General features: G+C 37.8%; 2 protein-coding genes across 2 annotated transcripts; one reads left to right on the forward strand and one right to left on the reverse strand.

The window, feature by feature from the left end:
• Positions 1–6,585: 6,585 nt before the first annotated feature.
• On the reverse strand, positions 6,586–7,035 carry GCK72_012252 (uncharacterized protein; the record flags this gene model as incomplete). The annotated part of the gene is made up of 2 exons (XM_053728959.1): positions 6,586–6,741; positions 6,868–7,035. The coding sequence occupies 2 exons, from the start codon at positions 7,033–7,035 to the stop codon at positions 6,586–6,588; spliced, it is 324 nt and encodes a 107-aa protein (XP_053583731.1).
• Positions 7,036–13,214: 6,179 nt separating this feature from the next.
• Positions 13,215–14,080, forward strand: GCK72_012253 (uncharacterized protein; the record flags this gene model as incomplete). Its single annotated transcript, XM_053728960.1, has 4 exons — positions 13,215–13,343; positions 13,489–13,645; positions 13,739–13,955; positions 14,002–14,080. 4 exons carry the CDS (start codon positions 13,215–13,217, stop codon positions 14,078–14,080), a joined length of 582 nt encoding a protein of 193 aa, XP_053583732.1.
• Positions 14,081–16,408: the final 2,328 nt, after the last annotated feature.

Here is a 16,408-nt window from a genome sequence, read left to right on the forward strand (position 1 = left end):
CTACAACCAGTTCCAAAAGCCCGAACTAAAAGATTCACCGGATAGAGAAACTCTCCTCCGAGACGTAACGAACACGCTCCTTGGAAGCGGAGCAGACGGTTTCCAAAAGAAACTTGCTGCTCAAATTGCCGAAGTGGAGTCAGTTCTAATGGGCTATGGACAACCGCTGAGCAGTTTCCAACCAAGCAACCAGCCCCAAGATCCGCATGTAAGAGATCCGCGGGATGATATGGAGAACTACATCAACGAGCCGCACCGCAGTCAAGAGACTATTACCTTAGTCAACGAACTGCCATGCTCTCTCGAGTCTTCAGCTAACTCGCGTAGGATCACTTCTTCTCAAAGCCGAGACTTATTAATGATGTTTTCTAACAGTGGGTTCCCAGATCGCACCAAAGAACTTCAGCAAAGTCTAATATCAGAGAACCGCGGGTTGCAAGAAGAAAATGCGAAGCACCTTCGTGCTCAATACAAAGAAAGTCAGAACAGACTTGCTCTTGAAATGAAGGATCTCCATTACAGAGAATACCTATCAGCTGAACTCACAAGAGTACAGGCTAAAGAGGACGCGCGGACAGCACAGCTCGATCAACTCGTTGAGCAAAGTGAAGCACAGGAACGTGCCAATCAGAGACCCGCGGCTGTCATTATCATCAACTCCCCGTTACCACCGTTTGAGCAATCAGCCGTTAGAACAAACACTGCTCCAGCAGTAGAGTCTTTTGAGCCATCCGCCGACAACAGAGTTGCATTGTCCTCAGCCCAACTTTCAGCAATGACCACATTTTCTCAAAGAAAACGTGTACAGGAAACACCGATCCTTCATTCAGTAAATCAGATCAATAATACGGATATTGAGCCGAGAACAGCTGAGGCGCCAAACGCTACCAATCGTCTTGATATGAACGATGTAATGAATGCTTTCTTAAGTATTTACCAAAATCAGCGTACCGGTGCACATATCCAAGAAAGAGATGAGTCTATCAGGTCAAGAGCGACTAGCAGAAGAACTCAGACCAGTATCCCGACCCGTTCGGAGTCGAGCCACGTACGAAGATACGAACGCGGTGAATCTTCCGAATTGGAAGACGAATCAATACATCAGGTACCATCTCGTACCGCAACGATCCGCGGCAACAGATCTCGTAGCTCCGAACCAAAACCTCGGAGAAGCGGTCTACCAATCGAAGTAAGACTAAAACTTCTGCAAAAGTTCGACGGAACTGGAGACTTTGACCTTTTCCAAACATTATTTACCAGTTTTGTCCTAGATGACGATGAACTGAGCCCAGAAGCAAAACGCGCTGTGCTGATGAACCACATCACTGGTCCAGCTACAATTTGTGTGTCACACGCCAAAGACTCAAGGACCGCCATTGCGGCAACATTCATAGCATTGAATAAAGTCTACGGAAAAGTGAACAGCAAACATAATCTGCTCAGAAAGCTCGAAAGTTTACCATTCCATCAAACTGATCCTGAAACAATGCGTCGAGATGCGGTCTCCTTAGCGAACGTCCTACAACAATTGAAGGACAGAGGAGTACCCGCGGATGATCATATGACTATGTGGGCGATTTCGTGCAAACTCCCTGAGGGCATGCAAAAAAGCCTAGCCAAGTACTCTATCAAGAGAGACGAAAAGCTAACCCACGATTTGATCCTTGACAGAATCAGTCGAGACATCGAAATTATGGCATTGGAACAGGCGTACGTCAGTCAAAACAATACCCAGGCTAATGAGCTTACTGACTCAGACACTACTGTGAACTTTGCAAATGCAAATTCGAGCAGACAAAAAGCTTCTACTCAGTCCAATAAAAATAACCCGCGGGAAAGAGAACGCAAGCTGGTATACGAACCTTCCCAACACCCATCTGAATACGTTGATCCAATCACGAATAGTACACTAGAAGGTTACTATGCTCCTGGACCCGAAGGCGTGAATGTCAAAATCTTACACCGCACCTTCCCTCTTGCTGAAAAGGAAACACGGTCGTGTCACGTGTGCCAAGGAGATCACAACGAGATCCGCTGCACCCTCAATAGCAACGAATTCAGAGAGATGTGCAAAATGAAAGGACTCTGTCCAATCTGTACCAGAAAGCATAATATTAGAGCTTGCGAGTCTAGATACCGCTGTGGATACTGCGATGGATTGCATCACTCGGGTGGTTGCCCACAGAAAGAGTTCTACAGAGACAAAAATAACTATCCAAAAGGAGCTCAGCCAGTGGCAACACTCTTTCGTGCCAACAAGGCTAACCAATTGAAGTAAAGGCATTACGGCAGGCACAGGGTCAAATGTACCGAACTCTGTGTCCAAAGCTGACTTGCCAACAGCATTTATCACTAATACTTGCTCAAATACTTCCGTTCCTTGTTACACTAACCTTGTCTCTAAAAACTAGTTCTCGATCCTCCTGCTCAAGCGAAGATTGCTCTCAATCCGCGGTTCAATCCATTACAATCCCAAAATCATTATCATATTTTAAAAATCTTGTTAAAACTAACTAAACCGAAGACGGTGATAAAGAAGAATTGGCTATGCAGCTGTTCACTGAGTTTCTAAACAGATCAAACCATTATGTTTATGCGGCATTAGTTCCGAATGACACAGAACGCCTCACATTCCTTTATCTAGAAACAACAGAAGGATAACCACTTCTTGGTCTTATTGACTCAGGAACGTCTCTGTCTCTCATTCTGGAATCATTCGCAAATGGTTATTCACATCCGATCTTGAAACGAACGTGACTGTCAGTCCAAGGATTCAGATTCGCCACATTCGAAAAACAAATATTCATGCCTTACAAAGTCATCTTCAAGATACCAAAAATCCACAATCCATAGTGATTGTAGGATCACCAGCTCTAATGGACCCAAAAATCCAAGCAGAGGTAATCTTATCCGAAAACTCGCTACTACGGTGCCAAAGCCAGCCCAAGGGCAGAAAGTTATCGATCCGCGGTTGTCAGATAAATATCGAACTGCAATTGAACAGTAGTGATCCGGAAGATGCCCTGACAGAACTGACTTACAAAATTGCCAATTCAACGGTTGCAAAACCTGAGTTCTAAAGATCCCTGTACATCTGATGACAGTTGCAGAAAATCCACAGTAGATTTCTTACATAAGTTCATCGCAGTTGTCAAATACAAGAACAAAAGAACACAAAGTTCTCTTACATATAACGGCAACAAGTCACGTCCAGCAGCAGTGCTGCAAGAGATCGGTCAATATGGTAATCACACTGAAGAAAGGCACAAAACTTGTTAATAAAATTTACTAAAATTATTTTCAATAAAGAAAAAGACACCCATCCCAAAGAGATGTTGCGATCCGCCCGTCAAAATATGACACCTGGACAATTTCCAAACTCGGTATTCGTTCAATGCAATTGGCATGTGATCTTGTCCATACTATCCAGACAGATCCTCCGCATGACCATACACGATTGCAAGAGAAGTCCAATTGAGTCAGATATTTGGTTCATTCTGAGATCATCGATCCAGAAACCAAAACGATTGTGACTATACTCACCGAAAAACCCATTGTCCCTCGATCCGCAGTTCCACCACAAAACGACAAAACTGTCATGGTTCTGAACGCTACCAATACGAGGAAAAGATCATATGCAACAACAAATTCTCTTAAATACTCATTAAAATTATTACAAAACCTCTGAACACATTCAGCAAAGTAAAATCCTAGTCTTGGGAAAGCCAAGTGATGAAACAGTTCCAAAATCTCGACTAGCTTCACCTAGCAAAGATAGCGAGATTGCTCATTATCACCGAGCATTGCAAAGACTGATTGTATATTAACACGGCTACACCTTCCCTACTGTCATCGAGCACAACACTGGCGCAGATGGAATACACCGTGTTACACAGAAGGATTGCATCTCCATTGCTTCCACATGAAGCAAGTGAGACAATTCTCAGACACCCGCGGTTTCCAATTGCAAAAATTACCGCTCACAAAACATATGCCATTAATGGCCAAATGCCAGAAGACTAGACAACGTCTAAAAAGTCACAAATAGTCATTGGGAATAATCACTCATGTTGAAAAACCAAAACGCGACGGACAAATTCGATCCGCGATTGTAAAGCGCAGAGGCGAATTATACTCTCGTGCAGTCTCTCAGTTGATTCCTCTTGAATTAAATCCACTGAACCGCCCTAATATCGCGACAGAGGGAGAGAGAGAGGATGCACAGGACTCCAGTCCAAGAGAGCTACCAGCACCCGCGGTTCTGTTCAATCTAGACATGAAATACGTCCCAGAGCTATTCTTACCATAAGACTTGACATTGCTGAATGTGAAAATTAGTCAAATCCAAATTTTAATGTAAATAAATCGAATAATACCACTGAACCAAAAAATTCCGATCATACAGAGAATAATGCAGTGTCAGGTGACACAGATGACGAATTTGACATCATTGAAAAGAGATTGGGAAATACGGATACTTTTCAAGATCCACAAAGAGTCTTACCGGCTGAAGCCGCGGATGACGATTTTTCGGAGTTGCCAGCGGACAGAGTTAGAACTTATCTTTCTCGAAAAGCCACAGAGCTTCCCATCAATAACGTTCATCACGCTGACAGTCAGGAGACCGCTGGCACCCTCCCCCCGGGAATGTTGTCAACTATTTTCCCAAAGACAAAATTGTCGACAACTGAAAGGCTGAATGATGAGCCCCACATGGTTTTCCCCGCAAAACTAGGCTCATCATCGCCTTACTAATCTCTTATTTCAATATTGTTCCAATCTGTTCACTAATTCACTTTATTTATCTCTTTTCAATCACCTGTTATCAGGAATATTCAATTAATTATAATTTGAATTACCGCTCTAAACCCGTTGTGTCAGTAAACGCGCTCCACTTAGCCGCGAGCGGTCGCGTAGCGGCCGCCGCGCCTCCTCATTGCTCAGTCTAAAACGACGAGTAGTTGTTGCCTCCTCCGGTCGTCCGGTAGCGTGACGAGTGTGAAAGTCTTGGCAAAATAGATCCTATCATTTTTCCGGACTATTTTAGCCTATTTTAAGCGCTACTGACGCATTGGGAGAGTAAATCACCGCCCTTTTTAGGCCCTTTAGGCCAGTTTCTCTATCCGCTGTTTGAGTGCGCCCAAACGTCCAACTTCCGTGCCGCCGCTCCTTCAGTTGGACTTATATAAATTATACTAACTAAATCTTTCGTAAATAAATGGGTCTTGTCTTTAAACTGTGTTCTGTTCGTTACATCGCTTATCTCACACTTTAGCCGTCATTTATACACTTTGATTGGGAAGACTTTTTCCGGAGCGGGGCTGTCTCCGACCGCATTAAAGCCCCGCCTCCACATAAGTGATAATTTTTCTTTCTATAAAAAAGTAGTGATTTTTCTAGGGCTCGAAATGGGGCGTCCCACTTTTTTCCGGGAATTTTGGAAAACTGTCAGTTTTTGTCGGAGAATAGTGAAACTTTCACAGAATCGGAAGAAATAGCTGGGGACGCGAATCACAAGGAATAATTGTTCTTCAAAAAATATGGACTTACTTTTAAAAAAAATTCCAGTTTCATCAGCTGTTTATTTCTAGGAACATTTGATATTTTATTTAACTATTTAAGTATACAGTAAAAGTCACTGGAGGTCCGGTAAAGTCCCTCACGAGACTAAATCTGAGAAAAAGAAACCGGGTAAAGAAGGAGAATTAGAAAATAGGTGTTGGGCAAGAAAGAAGGAGAATAAAAGAAAAAATTATTAGAATCGTGCAATGTTATTCACAAGAAAGGACTTGAATTCTGAAGGGCAAACAAAATGAGGGACATGAATATCAAATTAATCCGTTGACTAAAGAATTGAAGTTCGTTATGAAACTGTGATAAGAATGTGAACAGTGTCTTGCCATTTCTCAGATGAAAATGTATTATACGTTTCGAAATATTAAAGAAGCAGTGTTTTCTTTTCTCTTGCGAAATCAATACGAAAGAAACAACTAAACGGTTCTCCAATATCTGAAGCATTAATTTCTGGTAAATTCAAAAAAAATGTTTCACTTGATACATAAGATTAAGTTCAGTAACATTTTGTACTAAATTTTTTACTTTCTCAGAAAAATTGAATTCTGCTCGGAAAGTACTGTAAAGATTAGTAAAAACTGAACATGTGAAAAAGGATAAGAATGTTTTTTCTACTGTTTAGATATATACAAATTTCATCTTACAAAATTTTCACAAAGATTATATCGGTAAGATGACGTCCAAAAGACCCATTAAAAATAATAGAATTTTCTGCGAAAAAACATTTCCGTTGAAACAGTGACCATCAGTTTTCCTTCAAAAAATCATTTAAGCTAATAAGATTACACAGTTTCAATGTTCCAACAATCGAACTAAAAAATGAAGCATTTTTGAAAGTGAGAAATGTATAGCAATGCACACACTTTTTAGAGTGGCGAACAAATAAATACGGATTCACGCAAGGTTTTATAAGATAAAATTAGAACTAGAAACACTGACAAACGCACTGTGAAACACTGTGAAACGCAATAATCGAGATCCCTCTTTCAAATACAACAAACATTTTGCATTTTAATTTTTGAAAGCTGGGTGAAGGAAATGGAGACCGCGTCCAATTTTATTGAGAGCCTTGTTTTTTGGGACCGTAAGCTCTCCATTTTTGTCAACGGCGCCTTCCTCAAAAAAGGTTTTGTCGGAACTGTTGAGGAAGTAGGAGTCGGCGGCGTGCTGGAAAGGAAGAAAAACGAATAGAGATTTTCAGAAAATAATTCTGATTCAAAAAATGCATTTCAGCATGGGAGCTTTATCAGTAACATTACGAAGTTGAATACGAAGACTGAAATAAAATCTCACCTTATCCTCATCATACGTTGAAAACACACTCTTCGGGTACTCCACCAAATTCATATCATCCACAATTTTGCCGATTGCTCCCTTCATTTCCTCAATTTCCTCATCGTTGAACACATTCTCAATCACCACGAAACCATCCCTCTCGAATTTTTGGCAGAGGTCCGACATTTTGGAAATTTCAGTTCATGAATTACTTCAATGGATTCCTTAAAAAGTAAAACAAACTGATGAAACAGTAAAAAGTTAAAATTTAAGAGATAAATTTAAAAAAGTGAGTGGTCTATGGACGGTCAGTAGATCTATCTTATCGGTCGGTGTCATCAAGATGCTAATAATTTCAAGATTATTTTCTCTGCCTTTTTTTTTGGTTATGGTCACGTAAACTGAACTATCCGACGAAAAAATAGAGATAATAAACACAGACGATGGCATATAGCGATGAGAAACGGCTATTACTGTGAAGTTTTCATTAAAATATCTAAAAACAATGAGCTTAAACTATTAATAAGAAAAAATATTTGCGGAAAATGTCACCTAGCAGTAGCGGTAAATTTTTTTAAACTTCTGCCCAAATTCCAGTCTTGAACTGAATTATCCATAAATGGTTGATTCAGTGGTCCTGGGACGATTGGTGTCCATGGCGGAGTCGATATTCATTGGGAACAAATGAATGTTTTGGTTACCATGAGTTTTAATTGTAGCTAATGAGAATTCATGGAACAGTTATCATCTGAATCCTGATATTTACTTTGGCAAACGAGGCTAGTAGACAAGTATGACGGTTCATGGTTGGATTTCAAATGGATCCATCGAACTGGTCAGAAGTGGATGATTTTACAGTTTCATTATTATTGTTTTTTGCTACCCTGTAAACAGTTAGATATTCAAGCACAGATATGCTGGAGTTTAATTGCATACGGCCAAATACAGTAGGTGCTTGAATCCGATAGGAACAGACAGATAGAAGGTCAGAGAGACCTGCTGTTTGTTATTAAAAACGAATTTCATCGTTTTATAAGACTCTTAAAAGAATCAGACAAAATAATTTCCTTCTGTTGATGATGCTGATCAAATAAATTTAGTTTTCGAGTGAACAAAATACCTAATTAATGTCTCCCACTAAAAATAGGACGGTACCTTAAAAGCAAATGACACTACTGAAAATTTATTTTCACAAATCTAGCGTCTGTTTCAACTCTTGCGTTTAGTTACTTGTATTGGTTACTATGCACTACGTTTTCACTTTATACAATTTAAGTTTTGCCGGAAAAAATGTGCATGTTTCAGAATTATTATAATTTTGTGCTCGATTACTGATTTTCGATACATTTATAGCGTACTTCAGACCACTTCGCTTGGATTCGTATTGGCAAACGGTTCTATATGATCCCTTTTCGATGAGACCTTTTTTGGTAAAGTCGGACAACTGTACGCTTTTCCCCACAACTGTCATTTGTGTATGGACGTGATCACGTTCCTCCATACTTGCAACGGGCCGGGCCGGGCCGGGCCGGGCCGGGCCGATTTGAGAATTTTCACCGGCCCGGCCCGGCCCGGCCCGGCCCGGCCCGGCTTGGCCCGGCCCGGCCCGGCTTGGCCCGGCCCGGCCCGGTCGGCCCGGGTCATAGTACAAAAATTTGAAAATTTGAATTTTTTTGAAAATTTTTTGATTTTTTCGCAAAAAAGTCGAATTTTCGACTATTTTTTTAAATATCGATAAAACTCAAGTTTACATAGGATTTTTGACTATTTTTGACGAAAATTTCAAAAAATTTCGAAAAATTTTGCGTAAAAGTTGTGCTCATTTTTTGACTCCGGGCCGACCGGGCCGGGCCGGGCCGGGCCGACGGGCCGAGCCGGGCCGGGCCGATATTTTGCAAGTCTGCGTTCCTCTTGCATGTCGTAATGTCTTTGGTTATCCTTCACTCTCCGTTTCAAGTGTCCCCGAATCCAATCACGGATGGCGACGATGTGATCGCCAAAGTGGTTGACTCTGGAAAATCACTGATTTTTTATAGAAAGAAAAATGATCACTTACGACATGTCAGCGACCATCAACACAACTTTTCCAGACGAGTTACCCGTTTCAAATGAATCATATTTGTACGTGTGCAGTTTTCTGCCTGTTACTCCGATTTGTTTTACAGTTCCGGTTTCATTTTCTGCTGTTGTTGCCCACACCTGTTTGTTTGCGAATCTCAACTGGAACACTTTCATCTGCCCATTCTGGAGAGTTAAAGTGAAGGAGAGGTCTCCAACGAATGAGAGTTGGACTCTTGTTCGGTAGAGAGTCTGAAAAACGAGTATTTAGAAATTACAATAAAAGTTAGTTCTTGAAAGATTTAGAATTCACCTAAGAAAAATTCCAAAAATCATGTAATGTTTTTTGCAAATTCTATTTACACCATACTTGCAACGGGCCGGGCCGGGCCGGAAGAATTTTTTGTCAGCCCGGCACGGCCCGGGATTTCCCAACCCTGATCATCACGAAGAAGTCATTAGTTTTTAGAAATAGAGTGCCTATAGATCTAGTTGAAAAAACAGAACGTTTTCACAAACTTTTTCGGTTTCAATTTAATGCTTAATTTTTATTTTCTCACTCGTATACTGTTTGCCGAGATAATTTGAACAAACATTAAAATTAGGAAATATTTCAGATTCGATAAGAAAACTTTAGTTACGAACTATTTCGAAGCTGGTCCTTTTTTTAACCATGGTACAAGAAAGAGGTGGTACAAAAGGGCCGAGTTGAAATTTTTCCCAGTTTATTTTTACTGCCGTACTATTGCTCGTCGCCGTTTTATCCTTCCATTTTCGTCCCGCCGGTATACTTCATTTTCACTTGAAACTGTGTTGTGAGGGTTCAAGTCTTTATGATATTTTAAGAGTTGCTTTCTTATGAATGAATAAATTCAAACTAAAAAGGAAAGGACGTACCAACCTTTAGATGTTTTTACAGTTTATATAGGCTTTATGAAATGGGAAAACGTTTTAATAATTCCACAACCGTTTCGAAACAAAAAAAATGAGCTAAATAATTATATGAAACTGATAAAATTAAACTGATAAAATCATTATCGGAAACCGTGTTAAGCACAAGTTTTGGAGAGCTTTCAGACTTTCCGCAAATTGTCAATAATACGTGGAATAGTCAATGAGTTAGACCATGTATTAGTCTTTTTCAAAAACCAGTAAGATATACAGACTGAAAGAAACAGTTTTCTTTAGAAGGAGTTTTGACTCCAACTTTTTTTGACTAGTCAAACAACATGATTCAGTAACGCAAAAGCAGTTGTACCTTCTCAGACATACCAAAATGGAAATATAAAAAACAAAAGATCCACCACTATTGTGCCACAAAATTTGCCCCCCAGTTCTAACAAGTCAGCAAAATTTAACTTCCGATTGCCAACCAAAATTGTTTTTAAAAACAGAAAATAAATTTTTGTTGATTTTTAGATGATCAATGTTTGAGTATTATCTGTCAAAATTTGTTTTTTTTTGTTTTAATAAAATACACAACTACAAGAAACAATTTTGAAACATATAAGCGGAAGTATCAGAAAAAATCATTCAAATTGAAATTTTTCTTGCTGGTAGTACAAGTCTGTAATCCAAGACTATTCACAGATGGTCAAATTTTGTTTTTATCTTATAATCAAACAATTTTCAGGGTTCATGGTTGGATCCCAAATTGATCCATCGAACTGATCAGAACTGGGTAATTTTACAGTTTCATTATTAGTGTTTTTTGCTACCCTGTAAACAGTTAGATATTATAGTTTAAATTTTTGTGTCGAAGTTTCATTGCAAATGATCAAATACAGTAGGTGCTTGAATCCGATAGGAACAGACAGATAGAAAATCAGACAGACTTGATGTTTGTTATTAGTCAATCAAAAATGCTTCATCGAAAACTTTCACCGTTTTATAAGACTATAAAAAGATGGTTAAACTTTCAGCATGTATTTTCAAATAATAATTACTTTGTTTCTCAAAACCCCTAAGAAGAAAATCAAGTTTTCAGATTAATAACGCAATTTCAGTTTTGTCGAAACAAATGTTCATTATCATATAATACATTTGTTCTTAATTTCGAATTTTTAATGGAAGAATATATCTAGAAGGGTTTTCACTTTTTATTTGAGTCAGAATAAATTATATCTAATTTAAAAGGGCTCTTTAACAAAACAAAAAACCATTCTGAAATATAACTAGATTCGGCAAAGATAATTGAAGCTGTTTAGCAACGGATTATAAACAGTACCACTTAAAACACCTATCTGAAACAAAGATTTTTTATTATTTATATTTGTTTATTCACAGTTTTTCACGTGAATAACAAATAACTGTTGAAGCATACTAGGTATTTTGATTTTCTCAAAAAAAAGCATGTTTCAGCCTCAACTGATTTGTATTACAGCGAATAAGATAATATTGTATGTCGGACCAATAGTTATGCTTGTTGTATTCTGTTTCTGAAATTTATCAAACATCTCCGTTTCTTTAATCACATTTGTTTCTGAGAAGCCTGTTCATTCAATATGTACGTGATGTAAATAATTTTATGCATTTTTTAAATAAAAAAAGGTAGACTGCGCAGCTAGAGGAGACAGAAACCACTGTTTCAATTGAGTTTGATCTCAAACCGTAAGGAACTCAAATTTAAGTTAATAAAATCAGTCAAGATCTTCTGCACTTCCTGACTAGTTTGAAACTGCAAAACACTTTTTTTAGTATCCCGTTTTCGATTAAATATTAGTGTGAGATTCAAATTTGTAACCGACAGATGTTCCTGACTACTGTTTCACTTCTATAGTAATGCAATTGTTTCTTTCGAAATTGATTCGAATAGTTACGCCGTTTACTTTCCTTGTTAGTCAATCATCACCTGAAACCGTTCAGATCCGAAACAGTTAGAATTTCAATAGTTATTCTAAACATTTACTGTTTTATTCACTAAAATGAAGTAAAATTGTATGTTTCTCTTCAATGAATGTTTCCTACATACATTATTAATTTATGTACTCAGTTTTGTGTTTCTGGCAGTGTTCTAACAATAAGTTTGCATTAGGTTTCATTGTTAAATTCCTGTATTCAAGATAAATATAAAGTTTGCAGTAAGTGAACAATGATAACTACTAGATGCTCTAGCGGATGCTCGAAGAAGTCATTAGTTCTCATAAATAGAGTTTTTATAAATCTAATTGAAGAAACAGAAAATTTTCGCAAATTATTTCCATTTCAATTTCTCCTCTTATTTTCCTTTTCTCACTCATATACTGATTATTGACATAATCAAACAAACATATAAAAAAAAGGAAATATTTCAGATTCGAAAACAAAACTTTAATTTCAAACTATTTTGAAGTTGGTTGGTCCTCTTCTTCTCCATGTGTGATTTGGTTAAATCTCAGTATTAAAAGTTTGACAAACTTTTTTTCCCCAACTAATTTGAGAATGGTGGGATCCTGTTAGTTTTGAGATTGAAGCAGCAAAAAATGGTCTTAATATGACTGATTTACAGTTTTCACATTTTCATAAGTTTCAAACTAATTTTAAATTTGTTAGAGACATAGGAGAGTTTTTCTTGAAAATTTGGAGTTTTCGGGGAAACTGTCATAAAACAATTATTTGCACTACCTGCAAACCGAGGATCGATGAGAAGACAACTTACAGAAGCATAATTTATTTTTTAAATTATCGTGCAAGAAAGAAGTTTTACAGTTTCATGGGTGCCATAGTTCAGAATGAAATTGAACAACATTACTTAAGTTGTCACTTCTATCAGGTATAACTGATTGCTTATACTGCACGGAACAAATGTTTTTACAATGAGAAAATACACAGTAATTTGACTGTTTCACAATTTCATAGAATTTCCAAGTTATTGTTAATCTGATAATTGACTTGTATCGACTCAATTAACTGGCTCAGAAACTTAAACCTACCATACTTTTGTCACTATATATGTTTGTGACTAACAGAATACATTTCCCTGTTTTATTTACTCGTAATATGTGAATATTTTATGATAAAGGAATGTGCTCACGTTGTAGATTATTCTTATCCAAGTTGGAAAATCTTCTGCAAGAAAAAAATTTTGCATCAATATTGTTTAAAACTCAACACAAAAAAATGAATGACGATTCATATTGTCAAAATTTTATTTTTGATTTGAAAAATCTATTTTTTGGAATGTTTTGGAATGTTTGGAATGTTTTTCGAAAATGCCGAATTTTTAACTATACTTCAAAATTCAATGAAAATCTAATTATGCATCAAAAAATAGGAGTTTGAAAAAGTTGAATTCAAACAAAAAAAATTCAAAAATTGTGGTTAACAATATGTGCTTTCGATATTTGATAGATTTGCTAAATTCCATTCTCGAACTACCAACCGTAAACACGGGAACAAGAACTTCCCCTATTACCCTGGTTGATAGGCGTACTGCAGACGCGCAATTGATTGTAAACGTGAGTTTTCTTTGTAAGATTTAAATTCAAAACTTCAAGATAGAATGCAAAAAAACATTAGATGAGTTTTGGAAATTTTTTATGGTAAACTCTAAACCTTTCGAGAACTAACTTTTATTGTAGTTTCTAAAAACTCGTTTTTCAGACTCTATACCGAACAAAAGTTCAATCATGTCCCCCAAAATGGGCAGATGGAAGTGTTCGATTTGAAACTGTAAAACAAATCGGAGTAACCGGAGGTGAGCTGCACACAATTCTGGAGAAAAATGAATTAGCAGTCTTCGATGGAACCAAAGAGACAGGTACATCAATATTTCTGGCTATTTTCGAAGAAATCAAAACATTTTTCAGAAAACTGCTTCTTTCGAAAGGTCATGCGATCGGATTTCTCTAAGGGAAAACGTCGGATGATTTGTTTGTGATTCACAGATCTTCCCAAAAAAAACCACATCCATTACAAAAATCAACACAGACGGAGAGACTCTCGACAAACCGTTGCACACCTACCAAACCGCACAAAGTATCACCAACTTCTTTCTCCGTGTACAAATATGATTCATTTGAAACGGGTAACTCGTCTGGAAAAGTTGTGTTGATGGTCGCTGACATGTCGTAAGTGATCATTTTTCTTTCTATAAAAAAAACAATGATATTTCAGAGTCAACAACTTCACTTTGTCTCCATTCATGATCGGAATAGGGGACAAACGGCAGCCGAAAATAATGACAAACATTTGAAAAGGAGAGTACGATATGCAAGAGGAACGTGAAACAGAAATGATAGTTGTGGGGAAAAGCGTACGGTTGTGTGAAAGGGTCTCATCGAAACGGGAACATATGGTACCGTTCACCAATTCGAATCCAAGCGAAGTGGGCGGAAGTATGCTATAAAGGTTTGGACATTTCACAATAACTAGCTATAATTGTTCATTTTCAGGTGATCCCTAACTCTCCATGTGTGAAAACAGCCCAGTTTGAGATTGAAAAAGAGTTGCGGATTCATTCCACTCTCCACCACGAGAACGTTGCTAATTTCTTTCAAAACCACTGCAAACGTGTATATGGTGCTGGAATTGATGCAATGTAACCTTCGAGATGTAATCGACAAATATGTTAAAATTGCGGATGAAAAATGTGTCTTTGTTATGATTGCAGTTCGGCGAGGATTACAATATTGTGAGTGGATTGATATGTATAGGGCTGTTGAAACGGGCGTTTTACGGCGGCAATCGCCAATTTCATTTCTACCGGCGATTTCCGCCCACGCCAGAAATGAAACCGGTGATTGCGGCAAATGCAATTATCAAAACTTGCTTCTGGCGCCGATTTTTATCATATTCATTAATTTTCTGTATGTTTTCTATTTATAAAAAGCGGCGTTTGACGCCGGTTTGAAAATGAAAACCGGCGATAAAGCAAGTTTTGGAAATGAACTTGCTTCTCATGCAATTAATGTTAAAATAAGCAGCGCCGGCTTGCCTGTGATTGCGCAAGTAACATCTCTAGGTATGTAAATTCATTATCATATTTGTGCTTTTCAGGCTAAAAACGTTCTGCGGTACGATAGGCTAAGCTCCGAATCTTTGGACGACCAAGATAAATTTTTTATATGAAACCGAAAAATGTTATTCTATTGTTTTCGGTGCTTGGATCTCAATATCTGTTGCTTCTAATACTTCACCTATTCCGTCTGAAAAAGCAAATATGAGAGAAAATATCAGTTTAAATGAATATAACAGTGGACGAAAAGAAACGCTAGCCCAGCCAAATATAAAAAAATTTTGTCTGCTTCAAGGAGTTGTTAAACTTATTAACTTACATGAAACTGATTGTTATCGCGGTCAAATGTTTTGTTGTTTTTAGTTAATCATAACGATTCAACCTTTGCTGTTTCATTCGTACAATTTTCGTATTTTATTATTTCTCGGCCGATATATCAAGTCCAACGAATGAGTCAAGATTTTATCACTGTTAACAAAAAATCATTCAAGCAAAACGAAAAATCGATACGTGTCAGAACAAAATAATAGACAATGAATCAATTTTAAAACAATCGATATTTCAAAAATGGATCTGTCTAACGGATAGTGTGGGAGGACCATAAGTTGCCCATCCCATTCTCGCAACAGTGGGGCACGTTTGTGTCGGATTTGGATGCAACTAATTAGCATATGCCATCTCACCTAAATATTCTATCTCTTTCGGAAACCGAAATTAACTGTTTCACAGTAATGAAGAATTTGGCCTTGTTCGTTGTGTTTTAGTACGAAACGGGAACGTATGGTACTGTTCCCCAATACGAATCCAAGCGAAGTGGTCGGAAGTACGCTATAAAGTTTTGGACATTTCACAATAACTAGCTATAATTGTTCATTTTCAGGTGACCCCTAACTCTCCATGTGTGAAAACAGCCCAGTTTGAGATTGAAAAAGAGTTGCGGATCCATTCCACTTTCCACCACGAGAACGTTGCTAATTTCTTTCAAAACCACTGCAAACCTGTGCATGGTGCTGGAATTGAAGCAATGTAGCCTTCGAGATGTACTCAACAACTACGTTAAAATTGCGGATGAAAAATGTGTACTTGTTATGATTGCAGTTCGGCGAGGATTACAATATTGTCATAGATATGTTAAACCGGAAAACATTCTGATGACTGTGTACGATGAAATTAAATTGGCAGATTTCGGACTAATTTGAAGTGAGTGGATTGATATGTATAGGGCTGTTAAAACAGGCGTTTTACGGCGGAAATCGCCAGTTCTGACGCCGATTTGTATCATTTTCATTCATGTTCATTCTGTTTTGTCCCGTTTTGATTCTCCGCTTAGCTTGAATGCTTTTTGTTCACAGTTATCAAATTTTGACTCATTCGTTGGACTTGATATATCGGCCGAGAAATAATAAAAGACGAAAATTGTAAGAATGAAACAGCAAAGGTAGCATCTGCCAGCCCAGGAATCAAATGTTTCATGTAAGTTAATAAGTTTAACAACTCCTTGAAGCAGACAATTTTTTTTATATTTGGCTGGGCTAGCGTTTCTTTTCGTCCACTGTTTGATTCATT

This window comes from Caenorhabditis remanei, chromosome IV (genome assembly GCF_010183535.1).
Source record: "Caenorhabditis remanei strain PX506 chromosome IV, whole genome shotgun sequence".
In the NCBI taxonomy this organism is placed as follows: domain Eukaryota; kingdom Metazoa; phylum Nematoda; class Chromadorea; order Rhabditida; family Rhabditidae; genus Caenorhabditis; species Caenorhabditis remanei.